The sequence below is a fragment of the Bidens hawaiensis genome, unplaced genomic scaffold (genome assembly GCF_021521415.1).
Source record: "Bidens hawaiensis isolate Kalapana, Puna unplaced genomic scaffold, B.hawaiensis_p1.1 tig00010424_1, whole genome shotgun sequence".
Lineage (NCBI taxonomy): Eukaryota > Viridiplantae > Streptophyta > Magnoliopsida > Asterales > Asteraceae > Bidens > Bidens hawaiensis.
This window is the reverse complement of record NW_027491793.1, coordinates 371,349-389,726: the sequence shown is the minus strand read 5'-3', so window position 1 is coordinate 389,726 and position 18,378 is coordinate 371,349. Positions and strand designations below refer to the sequence as shown.

The 18,378-nt window shown below is 35.0% G+C and overlaps 2 protein-coding genes across 2 annotated transcripts; both read right to left on the bottom strand.

The window, feature by feature from the left end:
• Positions 1-4,816: 4,816 nt before the first annotated feature.
• LOC143535163 (receptor-like kinase TMK4) lies at positions 4,817-7,894 on the bottom strand. The gene is made up of 2 exons (XM_077029497.1): positions 6,177-7,894; positions 4,817-5,427 (listed from the first exon to the last, which is right to left on the bottom strand). Exons 1-2 carry the CDS (start codon positions 7,744-7,746, stop codon positions 4,919-4,921), a joined length of 2,079 nt encoding a protein of 692 aa, XP_076885612.1. The 5' UTR covers positions 7,747-7,894; the 3' UTR covers positions 4,817-4,918.
• An 8,481-nt stretch (positions 7,895-16,375) lies between these two features.
• On the bottom strand, positions 16,376-18,272 carry LOC143535173 (uncharacterized). The gene is made up of 5 exons (XM_077029501.1): positions 17,720-18,272; positions 16,966-17,170; positions 16,712-16,872; positions 16,547-16,626; positions 16,376-16,396 (listed from the first exon to the last, which is right to left on the bottom strand). The coding sequence occupies exons 1-5, from the start codon at positions 18,270-18,272 to the stop codon at positions 16,376-16,378; spliced, it is 1,020 nt and encodes a 339-aa protein (XP_076885616.1).
• Between the last annotated feature and the right edge of the window lie 106 nt (positions 18,273-18,378).

Genomic DNA, 18,378 nt, shown 5'->3' with positions numbered 1-18,378 from the left:
ATTTAAAAACCATCAAAATCGGATCGCAAACACCGCTACGTAAATGCTAATTTTTTAACTAAACAAAATATGACGATATCATACTCAAATTATAGAGAATAAAATTCTCATTTTTATGGTGTCGGCTTTTAAAAAAGAATATTAGCGTATGAAAAAATTATGACCGTTTAAAAGTCGTTGGTGAAAGTTGGGTTGAATGTGAAATTAAAAAGAATATATGGTTAAAAGTTAAAAAAGCTAAGATTGTAACTATTACTTAAATTTACAAAAGTTAATTAAAGTTGACGGGACAATATTGCAACTATGTTTAAATAATTGAAGTTTATGTGCTTCATGTTTTCTAATGGATTATATTACCCCTCTTCAACATGCTATACAAGTTGTAACATTTGTTAGTTAAGTTGTAAAAAAATTAGAGAAAATTACTGTGTGTCTCCCTGTGGTTTTAGGGCGGAGGCACAATGAGTCCCCAAAAAAATTTTTGAACTGGTTAAGTCCTCCTGGTTTCAGAAACGAAAAATTTGAGTCCCTGTGGTTTCAGAAACGAACAATTTGAGTCCCTGTGGTTTCAGTAATAAAAGTTTACCCTAAAAGTTAAGTAACGGCAGGGACCCAAATGATTCATTTTTGAAACCACATGGACTCAACCAGTTCAAAAAAATTTTCAGGGAGTCGTTGTGCCTCCGCCTTAAAATCACAGAGACACAAACAGTAATTTTCTCAAAAAATTACTTAAAATCTAAGTGTCTTAATTTGCCCCTAAGTTATGTATTATCTACTATCTATCTAGTATATTATTAAAGCAATATATCTTTCCATAAATAATATTCATTCTCATAATTTTCTTGTTAATAAAACAATTCAAAACTTTATTAAATTACATTCAATTACATTTAACGTATTTTAATCTGCTATAATATTGAATTGATAATACATGTGTCCCTTAACGAGTTTTGGTTTTTCTTTTCAAAGTTTCATGGTTGTTATTTTTTATTTTGGTAGTTTTGCTCAGCTTTAGTTTTTATAAATTTGTTTTGTTTTAGTTTCGTGTCAGCTCGATTTTGTTCCTTTTTTTTTAGTTTCGTTTTAGGTGGGTTTAGCTTTATTCAGTTTTTTATTTTGGTTTTTACAGTTTTTGTTTTTTGCTCGATTTCAGATTTATCGATTTTAGTTTTTTAGTTTCATTTCGGTTTTTGTTTTAGTTTTATTGTTATTTGGTTTTATTTAGGTTTTCGATTTTGGTTTTGTTTTAATTATTTTCAATTTGGTCTCGTTTCAGTTTGTATTTAATTTGTTTGGTGTTTGGTTTTATTATCTATTAAAAAATGAAATAATGTGGAGGGTTCACAAATTAAATGAAAGGTTTACTTAAGTTTCAACTTTCAAGTAGGTTGAAGTAATTGAAGCTTTATATTATTTTTTAATCTTTATAACCAGTAATAATGAATTCACATTTGATAGAAATGATTAAAAGCTAAGAATGTTGTATGCATTACCCTTCATTTTTCTTCTTAGTCTTCAAGTGTGCGTGTTATTTTTATTTTCATTTATAAAAATGGGTCGTTTTAGAAATGTTTCGATTTGCTTTGGCTCAAGTCAAAATGGGTCATATTAAAAGGGTATCAGTTTAGTTATGGTCAACAAGTCAATATAAAAAGGTATCGATTTCATTCGGCTTTCAACGGTTCTTTTTAAAATCGTATCGATTTGGTTCGGGTCATAACGGGCAAATTTTAGAAGATATCAATTTTATTCAGATTAAAATGGGTCATTTTCAAAACATAACAATTTGATTCAGGTCAAAACATGTCATTTTAAAAAAGTTTCGATTTGGTTCTGGTTCTTAAAAGCGCTTTGGACGTGCTTCAGTTTATTAGGGGGTAAGGCTTTTCACATGAAATGTAAAAACAGTTTTCGTAGTCAGTTAGTCACTATGTTTGTTAGATTGGTGTATGAATGTATATGCCATCAATTGCGTTCCCGGTCTAGAAAGAAAAGAAGCCCAAATCATTATTGGATGCTTATCGTGAATCTTTCCCGGATGCTTATTTTCTGATTTGCTTGCTTTTTAGACTAATGCTAGTGAAGTTTGTTTGTTTTCTGTTAATATTATTTTTTTAAGTTTATGTTTTAAACTTTTAAATTTTCTTCGTAAACATTCTATGTAAAGTGATTCTTTTGTAAGTTTATGCATTTCAATACTTTGTTCGCGTATGAATATAAATTGCAATTAAAAATCTTTTTGTTGTCTCAAAAAATATATTAAAAAATAACTTGTCGTTTGAAATTATATAAGTGTTTACTTGACGATTTCTATATTTCCGCACGTGTCGTGCACGGGTCAATAACCTAGTATAGAATAGATGCATTATAATCAAATAAATATAAAAAGTAAATCATACTATAACTTTATAAAATATTACGTATAACTTGATAAGTGTTAGTTATAATAGAAAGTATTCTTTTTGTAGGAAGGATAAGAAGTAATCTTATTCATTGATTTTAAATATGGAGGGTTGAGATGAGATTATGGGGAAATCAAGTGGGAAAGAAGAGGGGGGGGGGGGGCACAAAAATAATAATACATTTGTTGACTTTCTCTCTCCACATGCAAGGCACATGCCAAATTCCCTCATCATTTTAAAAGGTCCATAACTTTTTTTTACGACGTTTTTATTGAAAAACAAATTCACCATAATAACGATTGTCTTTTTATCTTTTATATAAGTACCATATTGTAACATAAAAATTAAAAAAATACAAATTGTGTTTTACCGAATTGTGTTTTAAAAAATTGTGTTATACAATAGTATTTTTCATTGTGTTTTTTTTTTCATTGTGTTTTTTATATTGTGCCATACAATTGTATTTTTTATTATTGTTTTTTTTTCATAGTGTATTTTTCCATTGTGTTTTTCATAGTGTTTTCCATTGTGTTTTTTCGGACTTTTCCGGCGAGATGGTGGCGGTGGGTGACGGTAGTGGTGGCGGTGGGCGGTGGAGTGGTGGTGGTTGTAGGAGATGAGTGAAGATGTAATTGGCTTTTATGTAAGTGGGTTTTTAAAATTAATTTAAGTGGGTTTTTATATTAAAGTATGTGGGTTTTGATATTAAAGTGTTAGACTAAAATACCCTCCTTTCTAGCCTTATTAGGAAAATCAAATTTCTTATTTGAACCTAACAACTTTATAACATATGTATATATTTTAGTTACAAATTTATCTGATCAAATTGGTTATCAAACATTAAAACTTCAAAGAGCCTATATCTATAAAGTTTCACTTTTCCTCCAATACTCTCACTTTTTCTTACGCTATTATAACATAAAATAAAAAGTGAAATGTCGGTGTCACAGAGTTTAGAGAAAGCAAGTAACTTGACCTTTTAGGTAAATAGTTTGGAGGTTTTAGCATTATCTATATGATGCTGTGATTGTTTGGCTAATATTTGGTGAAATATAACCCAGCTACTTTGTCCAGGTTCGATTCTCAACCAGCATTGTTTTGCTCTTTTTTTAAGCATCAATTTTCTTTTCCATGTGAAGTTTCTGCCCTTTAATATTTCCATTTTGTAGCCCATTATTTGATTTTGTTTTATATTTCATTAATTTTTATGAATGTTACTGCTTGCTTATGTTTTGCTTGATTGAGCATCGATAGTCTAGGTAATTTATTTGTTATTCTTTATGTTAATTTTATTGTATGTTATCGTATTTCGTTTTACAACTCGAACGTGAATTTCTCGTGTTTTATTTGTTGTGACTGTTCTTGTGTTTAAGTTAGCTTTTACCGTTCGTTACATCTATAAAGCCAGAGCGTTATCAGTAAAACCCGGGTGTTGGTAAAACCCGAGCGTTTTCAAAACCCGGTCATTGATAAAACCCAAGCGTTGTGTTAGGAGGAGAGTCAACGTTAACTCAATCGATATCGGTTACGAACGGCCCTGACGGCTGGTGCGTTGAAAACTAGTATGCAATTATATCCCCTAAATGCCAAAAATCCATTTTTTCTTTTCTCTTTTGGAATGAAAACAAATCTAGACTGGTCTATTTAACCTGGGTTAGTAGTTCTACAGGATCCTATCAAAACAGACTTGTCCAAAATGAAATTTTTATGTACTTAACCGGTGAAGGGTTCGGATCCCAATCGACTCCAATCATCAAAACAATGTTTTTAACTTAAAACAAATTTTCATTTTTATTGTATCTTTTCTTTTCTATATTTTTTAACAGTATTTTATTGCGTAACTAGCAAACGCTAAAAAACCAATATACAATAATTGCATTACTAACATCGAATATTTGATCACTTCGGTCCAACTAATCATACTTTATCAAGCATTATTTTTACTTTATTTGTATAAACAATTTGTTTATTTTAAAATATTTATAAAAAGAAAATGTAAACACACGGCATGATAATTGTATTGTCAACCAACTCACATAGATAGCAATCTAAATGTCTTGTGCCGAAACATCCTCCTTGATTAGCGTGGCTAAGAAAATGAAAGACAATCAGTCTATATTAAATTACATTTTAAAACTGAATAACAAAAAATATTTAAAATCTATTTTTTAAACAACTGAATTACACTAAATTCGCTTTACCATCTAACAAGTATAACTAATACCTGTTACATGTTACATACAACTTTCAAAGCAAAATATACATGTTACAAACTTACAATTACCTGAAGACTCAAAAAAGTATTGTAGATTGTAATGCATTTAATTTAATTCATATGGTACAGCTATCTAATGCAGCGTTCAAGCAACCTAAGGATCACAAATTGGTCATTTTCCAAGTTTCAAAACCAGAAAATGATCCAACATACAAACAAAAACAACATACTTCAATTTCAATTTAGTTTAACCTTTCACAGCAAAAAAATGAATAAATATAAAGACAATTCAATGTGTTTATCGGCAATCCATCGAGTCAAACGAATCAGCAAAACCTGAAGGTTTAGAGGGAATACTCGATTGTGTAAACGACATGTCAAACGTTCTAGAAGTACCCTCGTCGGCTTGCCATCTTTGGAGGGCTTGAGGAAGGCTCATATGGAGGTCGATTCCATACCCGTCTTCTTCTTCCGGCCGAGATGGTTTCCATTGTTCCACAAGTGGGCCCAACACGTTAACCGCGTGGCCCATGTCTGGCCTCTGAAACGGCTCACGGGCCGTGCAGTGACCCGCTAGCTCGGCTACTTTTGCGATGCTATCAAGTGTTTCTTCGTTATCGGTTTCAAGAGTTTGGTCAATGGTCTTTAATATGTTTTCTTTTGAGATTAGGACTCTTCTAAACCATGTTACTAAATGACATCTTTCATCCGGCTGGGTCTCGTCAAGGGCCTTTCGGCCCGTTATTAACTCCATTAACACGACCCCGGATGCAAAAACGTCGACTTTTGTTGTCACTCTCCCTGTAGCTGTTTTGATCAAGAAAAAACATAAAAGTTTTCAGATTTTGGGTTTTTAGAGTTTCTTTGACACTAAAGATTGCAAATCTTGCATCAAATGTGTAAAAGTCTTTTTAGATGATTGAGATTGATCTACACGAATACTAAAAACTACAGATTTGGCTTTGTAAAGGAACTTTAATGTGAAAGATTATGAATCTTGAAACCAAATGTGTTAAGAAAACGTGTATTTTTTATAGGTAAATAAAGAAAGTTTAAAAATGATCAAACGCTGGCCTTTTCGGGTTAAAGCTTAACCAGGCTGTCTTCATGCCAACCCACAAACACGACCCGTTTAGCAGCCCTAAGTAGTTTGGTCAAATGTGTAAAAGCCGTTAAACCTTTGTCATTTAGTAATTTGATAAAGAAAATCACCAATTTGATCAAGATTCTGGCTTTTTAGGTTCTCTTGATGCCAGGAATCAAAAATGAAAAACTTGAACCCATGTGTAAAAAGTCTTGTCTTTCTAGTTGTCTGATATAAAAAGGTCCCAAAATGATCAGATTTGGCTTTTTTCCAGTCTCTTTAACCCCAAAAATCAAATCTTGAAGCCAAATATTTGAAAGTTTGTGTATTTAGTTGTTTTATAAGAAAAGGTAATACCCAACTGCTGTTTCCTTACTTTCTTTAACACAAAAGATCACAAAACTTGAAACCAAATGAATAAAAATTGAAACTTTAAAGATCACTAATCTTAAACACTAAGGTAAGTACTAACCAGCATACTCGGGTGCAAGATAACCAAACGTGCCAGCAAGTCGTGTCTCAACCGAGTACTTGCCACCATCAGGAGCATTCTTAACTAATCCAAAGTCAGCAACTTTCGCTCGCATATCATCACCAAGAAGAATATTAGACGGCTTTAAGTCCCGATGAATAAAACTCGACTGAGCCAAACTATGCAAATACTCAACCCCGCGTGCCACATCCAAAGCAATGGACACCCTTTGTTTCCAACTAAGTGGAGGTGTCTTATGCTCACTCCACTCAAACAAATGTTGACTCAAAGTCCCTTGTGGCATGTACTCGTACACCAAAAGTCGCTCTGTGCGGTCAATACAATATCCCAAAAGAGCCACCAAGTGTCTATGTCTAACTTTTGTTAGAACTGCAATCTCGGCTTGAAACTCATTCAGCCCTTTGGTCCCCATCACACCTGACTCCATCTTTTTAACAGCAATCTTGGTCCCATCATGTAATTCCCCCTTATAAACAACCCCAAACCCCCCTCGTCCCAAAACATTATCATCACTAAAGTTATTAGTCACCTGTCGAAGAACTTGAATCGAAATAATAACATTCCCGCCATCGAAAACATGCATTTCACTATGATCACCACTGCTTTGACTCTGCAACTCACTAAAGCCGCCACCATACCCATTCGAGCTACTCCCGGCACCACTCGTTTTCACCAGTTCCTTACCAGCCTCTGGATTCTCGACCCGACCGAACTTTTGGTGTTTCTTTGTACGACAACATTTGTAGAACACAAACAAAACAATCCCTATGAAAACAATAACACCAACAACAATCCCCGCAATCATACCTGGTGAAACAGATGACCCTTTTGATGATCCAGACGAATTCCCACCCGATCCACCCGAACTGGGTCCGGACCCAGGTTGTCCATTGGGTGCACCCGGAATGGTTTGACCTAAAAACGGGTTTCCCGTATGCGAAAACTTAACATTTTGTGGGAATTCTGGAATAGGACCAGAAAGATTATTGTTGGACACATCAACCAGTTGAAGAGTCGGGATAGATGTTAAGATTTCAGGAATAGAACCGGTTAAACTATTATCACTCAATGATAAACTCCTTAATGAAGTCAGATTTGCCAACGCAGGTGAAATGTAACCCGAAAATTTCTGCTTTACAAAGTTTAAAGAGGTGACCTTCTTCCCCGAGGAATCACAGGAAACAAAGCTCCACCCTTTGCACGCGTCATTACCCATCCAAGATTCCGCCAACGACATCGGATACCCAACTGCCCCAGCTACCTCAAGCAGGGCTGTCACTTGCGGATCACATGGTCCCGGTTTCGGTAAACAGAAACGATTAGAACTAATATCAGATTCAATACTAAACTCAGGCACTGGACCCTGCAATTTATTATTTCTCAACGTAACATTGGCTAACTTAGGCAGCGACACGAGAGACGGAGGAACCAACCCGGTAAACTGGTTATCCCGGAGCTGCAAATCGAACAAACCAGTACAGTTTGACAGATCCGGGATAGGCCCAGTGAAAGCATTCGCTTGCAACCAAACTTGGTACAACATAGTCATGGAAGAAAGCACCTCGATATTACCCGATAGCCCGGACTTCTGATTATTCAGCCACAGGTTCTGAATCTCAGACCCTCGGAAACTTTCAGGTAAGCTCCCGGTAAGGTTGTTGTAACTCAACCTGAGATTCTGCAGGTTGGGGAAGCTATTGAAAATGTCCGGAATGGAGCCTTGGATGTTGGCGTTACTCGCCTGGAAGGTTTGTAGGTTTGTGCTTTCAGTGAGATCTCTGGGGAGATCCCACGGGGCGAGCTGTAGGTTATCTGAGATGCTGAAACTCTGAAGATTCGTGAGACCCAGGAAGAAATCTGGAGGAATTGAAGTGAAGTTGTTGCTGTCTAGGAACACATCTTGGAGGAATTGAAGTGAAGTTGTGCCAAACGGAGTCCAAACACAAACAAGTTTACAAAAACTAAGATTTACATTGCATCAATCGTAATTCATCAAGAACACCAATTTTCTCCTTTATTTTCACTACAGTTCGTTTTTCCGAGTTCTCTCACCCTTCGAATATCTCTACACCTCCACAATGTCCACATTGTGACGGTAAACACTGCCTCCGCCGCCTTTTCTTATATTTTGCACGAGCTTGATTGGCCCTAAAATCTAACTTGCTTTAGCCATCAAACATGGCACAAGTAAATGGTCTATTGTCTCCATCAAGTACCCAGAATTACAATACACTTCATCCCCCTCCTAACTTCCCGATATGCTAACGCTTCTTTTGTAGCTATACGGTCGTTTTTAGCTTGCTAAACAAAATAATTATTCTTAAGAGGTACACAACTATTCCAGGGGAAAAGCCAAGCAGTCATCAGCCCACTGGCATCAGATTTTTGCTTTTTTTATGCTAAACTCCATTTAATCCCCATTTGAACACCAAAGCAAACGATCCTCTTCACCACTAAAAACACAATTATTTAAAAGCCTCATTAGTTCCCTTAATTTTCTCCACTCCAACTCATTATTTGGGCCTCCTTTCCACAACCAAGCACATCGCAAACAAGACCCAGTTTTACCGTAACAATCAGCCACTAGTACCTTCTTATTATTTGTAACATTAAAAAGTTCCTCATACTTGTCACGCTATAAACCACAACCGGCCCAGTTATCAGTCCACAAATGGACCAAGGATTCAGAACCCACCCTTGCCTTGATACCCTCATGAATATTGATGTTATATTTCACCAACTCTTTGTCTATGGCTTTGATGTCTTTCCAAGTGCATGTAATATTTTTCTTTACCGGGATAGTTTTATGCCACCAATGAGACCCGTGAATTGATATTTTAACCTTTCTCCGAAGCTGGTCCAAAAATTTCTTCAATCTCCACCACCATTTTGTTAAAAGTGCAACATTATATTTGTGAAGAGCGCCTACTACCAAGCCTCCAACCCGCTTTGGTACAATAATTTTATCCCATAGAAACCTTTTGATCTTCTAATGATTACTAGGCAAACCCCAAAAGAAATTTCTTCTTATCCCTTATAGAGTCTTGCTAACCTGCGAGGGGGCGTTAAACGATGAAAGAAAGCAGATAGGGAGGCTACTTAGAATTGATTTTTCTAACGTGACCCGCCCAGCAAAAGACAACAACTTTGCCTTCCAACAACCGAGAATTGTATTTGTTGATAACCGGTTTTCAATATCTAATTTTCTTCATATTTACTTCAATAGGAAGACCCAAGTATGTAAGATGGAAGATCACCTGACTTACACCAAACAATTCTAGCCATTCAACCTGCTTCTAACTCGTTTAACACCTACCCCATAAATACAACTTTGTTAAGGTTAACCTTCAATCCAGACAAAACGTAAAAAAAATAGAAGAACTCTCCCAATTTTATTTTTCTGACCACTCCATCACAAACATAACATCGTCCGCCTAGCAAAGGTGGGAGATGTTAGGGCCCGTGTTAAGCAATTGTACTCCATTTTTATTGCCGAGATTTTTTACTCAACCAATGATTATATCAAATGCTTCCATGGATATTACAAAAAGGAATGGCTCTAGGGGTCCTCCTTGTATAATATCACGCTTTAAATCAAACTCCCACGCCGGCAAACCATTTACTAAAGCTAAGCACCTACCGGATTCTTAACACGCTTGAATCCACCCACACCACCTTTCCAAAAAGCCCATATTTTTCTTAACCATCAATAGGATATCATGATTTAGGGAATCACAAGCTTTCTCAAAGTATACTTTGAGCAACATTATATTATATTAAGTTTGGAGCATATTTCATAACCTCTCTTTTTCGACAATTTAGTTTTGAGAACCGTCTCCCTCTGAAAAATAATCCACTTATTCTATTATGAAATTTATGACAGATAACAGTTTTGTGAAAGAAGTAGATTTCTCATCACGAAGTCTTGCCAAAGTCACCTTTGCCCGTTGTTTTAGATCTTTTATCTTATTGTCTCAAATGATTTCAATTATTTTGTTACATTAGAATATTTCTTCCTTTTCCTCGTCGCATAAATCTCTAACCTCTGCCATTTAATCTAACCCTTCTTTGTCTGAAGCTATATGATGTGTTATAAAGCACGCCCGTCTTTCGCACTTGTTTTAATAAGAAATCATACTAAATTATAATTTTTATGTGTTGGATTTAGCATGTAGTTACATATTTTCATATATCCAGGTACTCGTGAATGGAATGAGCGAACACGAGGCTAAATCATGAAAAAATGAGCACACGGGAGAATGCACGAGAGTGAAAGAATAAAATTAGAAAATAAAAATGGATTGGAAATAAAGATATTGGAATATGACATAATAGAGGGTTGAAATACGAAGACGTAGGAAAAAACAAGGAGTAAAACGGAGCTAAAACGAAGATTTTACGAAGAAAACCATTGGCTGAATTGTCGCTCCCTTGCCATACGCGGAGGATGAGGCTTCACGCAACGCACAGTTCGCTTGGATTCAGCAAAAATAAAGGCCCCGACTATTTTGTCTCCCGCGTGGAGTGTAAGAATGGAGCGTGTCCCCCGTGTGGCACAGGGACCTGCTTGTCGACAAAACCATGTAAAAACCCTATTTAAATGATTTTCTGTCAAACCCCGACTAGCCAATTCAAAAGCGTAAAATGAGAATGTAACAGACACATCTGGTATCTATTACATTGTTTATAAAGATACATTACAATCTAATTTACAATATATTACATTGTTCTAACATCTTTTACAAACTAGGTGATACAATCAAAACTAGTCCGTTAACTGCTTTACATCCTGCTAGCATACTTGCATCAATTTACACACCATCGATCACAATCCAAACACGTAGCACATAAGCAATCTACTCCACTTTTCTGTACATCTGAAAAGCGTGTTAAAACGTGTCAACTATAAATAGTTGGTGAGTTTCATGAGTTTCAATGAAATTAGTTGTGCATACCATACTATCATAATTTTTATGTACACACGTATGTAAGTATGTATGTCTGTACGTTTATATGTTTGTATGTACATCTGTATGATTGGATGTACACATATATGTTTATATATTTGTGATATAATTGTACTAAGAAACAGTGAAACCTTGACAGTTTGTTCGTGCTACGTGCCTCCATTCCGCCCACAACATATTTCAAGTAACGACGTTTAATACTACATAATATGTATTTCCCACGTCTACAACTGTGGCCCCCATTCAGCCCACAACATATTTCAAGTAACTACGTTTAATACTACATAATATGTATGTATCAGTATATAATCATGTATAATCGCAGTAGATTCTTGGCCTTCATTCCCTAATCAAGTTAGTTTGTTCAGTTACAGTAGAAACTTGGCATCAAGGCCATACTCAACTCGGTTTGTTTAGTTGTAGTAGAAACTTGGCATAAGTGCCATACTCAACTTATTTATTAACTTGCAGTAGAATCTTGGCATTCAAGTCATACTCAATTTAATTTGTTCAATTGCAGCAGAACCTTGACATTCGCGCCATACTCAATTGGGTTCGTCACATATAGAGTCATGTATATAGTCAATAGTTTCGCCTTGCTTGCGGTGCGCGCATATAATGTATATATGTGTGAACCCCCGGGTGGGCAAAAGTGAAATTGCACTAATTTTGACGTTATTTTACTAATCTCGTGAAAATAACGTTAAAAGTGGTGGAAGGTTAATCAGGCATCATGTGGTGGTGTTGATAGTTGAAAGATAAGGGTACATGCACCAATCAGCCGGTGTGCCGATGGTTGAGTGTTATGTGCCTTATGTCCAAGGCTTGATGCAAAACTACTATCGAGCCGGGGGTCTCACCGGAAGCAGCCTATCTATTCTTATGGGGTAGAGGTAAGGCTGTCTACATCTTACCCTCCTCAGTCCCTACCATAGCTTTGCTATTGGTGGGATATACTGAGTACGATGATGATGATGTATATAGTCAATAGTACTATTCACATTTCACCGCGCTCGTAATCAATTACTATAGGGATCTTTCGTGTGTCAGTGCTTAGGCAATTACTATGATAATACGTTTCCAAACAAATAAATATATATAAACATGTTTTTCACCCCAAAAGTTCGTAAAACCATTTAAAAAGAAGGGTCATGAAACTCACGGTTTGGTAGGTACTCAGTGCGACATCAGCTCGTGGTTTGTTTCACGTACTATCACTTAGTCCCTATAATCAATATTATAATAATATTAATATTTTAATATTATTATAATCTCCATACTAAAATGGGCTGTATATCTAGTCTGGGTATGGCTGTCATACCCAGAACATGTCAATAGGCTTAGATCGTGATGTTGTTAAATGTCTATTGTTGAAAATCGAACTTGGCTTAGTTTCACCGTTTCACCTGCTGGGCCTAGTTGATCGTTTACACGTTTAGAAAACCGGTATGATCACATGAACTCGGGTAAATGTGTCGGTTGATAAATGGTTAAATTTATAAAGAAAAATCATAGTTTAGATGTTTGGATTCGCTACATGGCCCATTTCCGTTTATTCAGTCTGGTTTGGAGAAAAACGCGCACAATCCATCTGAATTGTCCGAATTTCTCACAAAAAGTTATGTTTTGCTCAATTAACCCGAAAATATGCTCTTGATTTTCTGATATTTCAATATGTTCGTTAATCACAAACTTATCGATTTTTATAGAATTGAATTTGTTTAACTTTCAAATTAGCATAATTAATTATCTGTTTATCATTAAATTATGAAAATTTATACACTTACCAATTAAAATATGTATATTTTTATAACAATATTTTTTGAAATTTATACTGATTTATTAATTTTTAAAAATTCATTTTGTATGATATTTTTAACTGGTAAATCGTCTGTTTATACCAAACGACTTTCGAAAATTCTGATATTTTTCTAAGTGATCCAAATAACTTCCAAAATAGCCTGTAAAATTCCCAGAACTTAACAATCTTACCAAGTTACCTTTTTGAGCCAAAAACGATCATAAAAACTCGAATAAACGCGAATCCAGAAACTATAACTAGGGTTCTCCAATTGACCCCAAATTTTATATGTGATCATATTATACCATACCTGAATTCTCCACAAAATTTCATAATTTGTCATGAAGTTTAAGTATTTTTCCCAAATAAACGTTCCCAAATGGTAATAAATTCTCCAAATATTCTCGGATTGTCGAAAAATTACCAAATTTGGAAAGGGACTCATTCATAGGTCCTTGATGTCCCTACAAAGTTTTCAAGATAACAACAAGCACGCCAAAATCTAATCCTAAACAGCCCCTAAATGAGTGTTTCGGTAATACCTTTGTGGTTTTTGACTGTTTCGACCCTTTACTTGCTTATCCGGGTTCTTGGCCTTCTAGCTAGTATAACTACAGGTCCTATATCACAAAACCAAGCATGTATCATCAAAAATACAGCCTTGAAACATAGGGTTTCGGTTAAGGTTTTAAACCAAACTTTTGAACCGTAAAAACGCGATTTAAACCCTCTAATTCGAGTTTATGGCCAAAAAAAACTTATCAATTCAGATTCCTAACCATGTTTAAGATCAAACACATCTTTTGGACAATTTTTAGGGTTTTTGCTTGGTTAGGGATGATTTTTGATAATCATAGTTCAATATTTATGCATAAACCATGATTAAAACATGCATAAAATGATCAAAACATGGGGGTTTACCTTAGGATTTATGTGTGTGTGAAAGAGAAGAGGTTGAACTCCCGGTTTGGTGTTGATATGCATGTTAAAATATCTCAAAACATAGCTTAAGTATAAAGAAAACAAAAAACGGGGTGAGTCCCTTTTGGCGGCCAAGAATAAAGGGGGTCCCCCTTGGGTCCTTTTCAGTTTATTTTGCTTCGTTTTGCATGCCGTACGTGAAATCTAAATTTATTTCGGGTTTGGTTTTAGGCGAGAAAAATATATCAGGTACGATAAACAGTGTGAAAACGAGTGTTTTTCGGCCAATTTTTGTAAATTTAGAAAAACATACTATTTGGTTGTAAAAATCTAAAATATTTTTACGGATTGCTTAAAAATTTTAAATAAATGTTTAGTAAGTCTTTTTCTACTTAACGGATGATACAATGCTTGTTTTGGAATTATCTTTCGCGTTTAAAGTCATAACGAGTAGTTAAAGGAGTATCTTTTTGTTTAACTGATTTGCCATTGTAATAAGGCCATAATATCAATATGTTAGCTTATAATATACGTATATCACTTATAGATTCCCCCCCCCCCCCCCCCGAGATATCCGGGTCATAACCAGACTCGTTTGGTTATTCGTTTGTTCGTTACGCAATAAGAGGTTAATCGCTTATTTGATAAATAAATACTAAGGCATACTTGGTTTTGTCACGAATGTCACATTTTAACAACCCTAATCGATTCATTCAACCTTTAGCCATCCCTCAAGGACCCTTAGGGAGATTTTTTAGCAGGAGAGTGTTCGGGATCAAGATGTTAAAGTCTGGTGCGCGAGATTGATCATTAAGGGAGTCTCAGGTTCGTTTATTTGGGTTTTCTTATGTTTTAATCTATTCCAGAGCATGTATTTGAATGATTGTGATCTTTTGCTACTGTTCTTGATGATTGTTGGCTAGATTCCTGAACTATCTAAGTTTTTTGTGATTATTTGTTGATTTACGGATCTTTATCAGCTTATTGGATCTTATTATTGGTTTAATGCTAGAGTAAAGAGCTTGATTACAATTGATATGATGTGTATGCGTATTTAGGTCTGATTTATTGTTGATCTTTGTTCTACATGTGTCTTATTGAATGTCTTTCAGTTATAGATGCATGTTTAGGTCTCTTACCGTGTGTTTGTCATAACTTTATGGTTTTGCTAGACGTAGTAATCTATTGGAACATTGTTTGGTGATTGGTTAGAACTTCATACTCTACCTATCTAGATAGATGACAAGTGATAGATAGTCGGGTTATCTTTGGGGTTAGGAGTTCAGGTTTAGACACTCTGCCAGGAGGTTTCCCTTGCCCTAGTTTCATTGTAATTCTGTGTTTTATAGATTGTTTTTTGGTTACCCCTTTCACTTTAGGGTATATTGAAATAATGAGACCGACGGGTGATCTGTCTTTTTGGTACCTTAGCATTTCTGGAGAGACTGTCAAGTAATTCAACCAGCCGATAAGTTTAAACGCCCCTTAGGGTTTCATTTTAGGTCACACCCGAAGAATGATCATGAACCCACTAGGTTATCTAAGGGTGTCGTATTCTAAGATCCTAGTTGCATCATAATTTCCATAACTAAGAGAGATTCAAGAGTTACAAGTATGATTCTAAACCTAGGTATCGCTTCTCCTATCTTTGAGTTCGTGTAGGTCATAGTGTTGAAGTCTGTCAGTGTCTACATCAGTTTTACTTTAACTAGTAATTTGTTTAATCAATAAAATCATTAAGTTCTTAGTCAGAGTCTAGTTTAGGTGTCGCTAGTGTCCTTCGGGTTTGATATCCGGACTTCATTAGGCTTTACTACATTTATAGGTACATTTTCCTATCTAGTGGTCTAGCATTAGGAGAGTCTAGGTTTATAAATTTAAAACTAGAGTGTCTAGGTTAGGTTAAGTTTTTATAGATCGCTTTTAGCACATCACTATATGTCTCTAACTTTTAATAACTTCTTTCAATCTTTTGAGGAGGTCCGCCAATATTCTCTTGCCAGACCCAATATCATCCATTTTTCCTATTTTGATGTTTTATTTGAATTATGTTATTTGTTTATTTAAATAAAGTTTTAGTTGTTTTTGTGTGTTTAGTTGTTTATTTATGTAAGAGTTGGGTGTACGGGATCTGGGTGGATGGACTGGAAAGGGAGGAAATAGCAAGACTATTAAAGTACAAGATGGGGTCATTCTATTCAGATACCTCGGGTTACAAATCAAGGAAAACATGAATTTGGTGTGCCTCATGGGACCGAATCATTTTCTTAATTCAAAATTAGTTGTCAATTTGGAAAGCAAGAAAACTGTCTATTGGGCGGAGAGTCACGACAATGTAAGGCGTATTAAACGCGCTACTGTCATACTATTTTCCAATGTTTTAAAAACCGGTATTTTATTCGTACCGGATTCGACTAAAAAATAGTACAACCGGTTGAACCGGGTTATACCGGGAGGTTCAACCAGGTTATATAGTTTACCCTATAATTTCATAATAATGCTAACTTTAGCTAAAAAAAACAAAAAAAAAAAACATGATTCCATATAAAATATCATGCAAAAATCCTATTCAAAACACAATACCAAAGCACTTGATTTTTAAACAAAATTTTTTTAAAATAAAGGCCGCAATAGATTTATGTCATCAGAGTGTTGTATACATCGACTTCACGATCGCTTAGAATATGAAATTCACTCTCACTGCCATCTTCATCAACAAGAGTATAAGCACTTTCATTTCCTACAATAGTAAATAAGAAGTTTTAGTTACCTATAATTATAATATAAAAAAATTATATGAAATACGTAACATATATAAAATTTACCTTGTGTTTGAGAAACCGGTTCATTCTCTTCCTCACCAAACATGGTATCAATATCATCATTATTAAGTTCTCCTTCCGGCTCTTCTTCAACCACCCAAAATTCTGTATGATTAATACTTTCATAATCAACAGGATCATAGGATCTCTTGGCATATTTAAGCCTAGAAAAACATTTACCCACATGTTAGCACTTAAAAACTATATTACAATTTACAAAAAAAGAAATTTTATAAAAAAAATTTAAGATATCATACCTATTTTGTAAACGCAAGTTGTAATGCACATACACAAGGTCATTTAGTCTTTCATGTTCAAGCCTATTTCTTCTTTTTGTGTGGATCCTTTCAAAGACACTCCAATTACGTTCACAACCCAAGGAAAATGGGGTTTGACTTAATATTCGAACGGCAAAAGTTTGCATTTTAGGGTAATCTCCACCAAATAATCTCCACCATTCGGCTACAAAAGAATAAGGTTATCAACATAATACAAAAACAAACTAAATAGTTAACAATAACATGAAAAAACAAATATATCTTACCCGATTGAGTAGCATTACGAGAAGCTACAGCACTACTCCTACCAAAACAGTCTTTAGCATCTCAAAACTTGCATAAAGCCATTGTAACATCTAATACATCATCACCCGAAAAAGTCTTCTCAACCATATTAAGAACACCCCTGAAGACTTCATTACTTTGACAAAAAAAAAATTTGTCGTACTGAAAAGCTGGATTTAACTAATATGCAGCACAATGAATATCTGAACACAACATCTTTTTCCATCGAGCATCAATTATATCCGTATATGGCTTATACAAATGTTCTTTTTACTAAAATAATGCCTTAATTCCCATATTTGCGCGATTCATCCCCTCAAAAACGTACGACAAAGAAGGTTTTTCATCCGTATCACACAAACGCAAAACCCTCAACAAGGGAGTCATCACAGTCACAGTAATCATACAATTTCTCCAAAAAAAACTTCATTCATTAAAATTTCTCTACATTCATTAGCATTTCCCAGTTTCATCATCTTTTTAAATTTAGCAGATATAACAAGAGCTTGCAAGTCATTTTTATGATCGACCAAACTTTTTAGCTCAATGAAAGTCGTAGCAAAACGAGCACTACCTGGACGAACGATTTCTGTCCAACCTTCTCTTTTCCTTAACCAATTTAAGGGCGTCTTTTGATTATAAATAAAAACGGTAACTTTAGATGCAAGTTTCACCAACTTTGCAACATTATCTAACTCTGAAACATCCTTTAATGCAAGATTTAGACAAGGAGCTACACAAGGTGTCCAAGTAATTGAACAATATTTCTTACATAACATTTGACCGACACACTTATAATTAGCAGCATTGTCGGTAACTATTTGAACTACATTCTTAACCCCAACCATTTCAACAACTTCAACAAACAAATTACACAAATTCTCTGAATTGCTCTCAATATCAGATGCGTCTATAGATTTAAGAAATGAAATTCCTTTCTCACAGTAAACTAAGAAATTAATCAAATGACGATGCCTAATATCCCTCCACCCATCAGCCATAATCGTGCAACCACTTTCAACCCAATCACTTCTCTATGAATCTATTAATAACCCAACCGATGTTTTGCATCTTTCAACAAATTGATCCTTATAGCATGATAGTTAG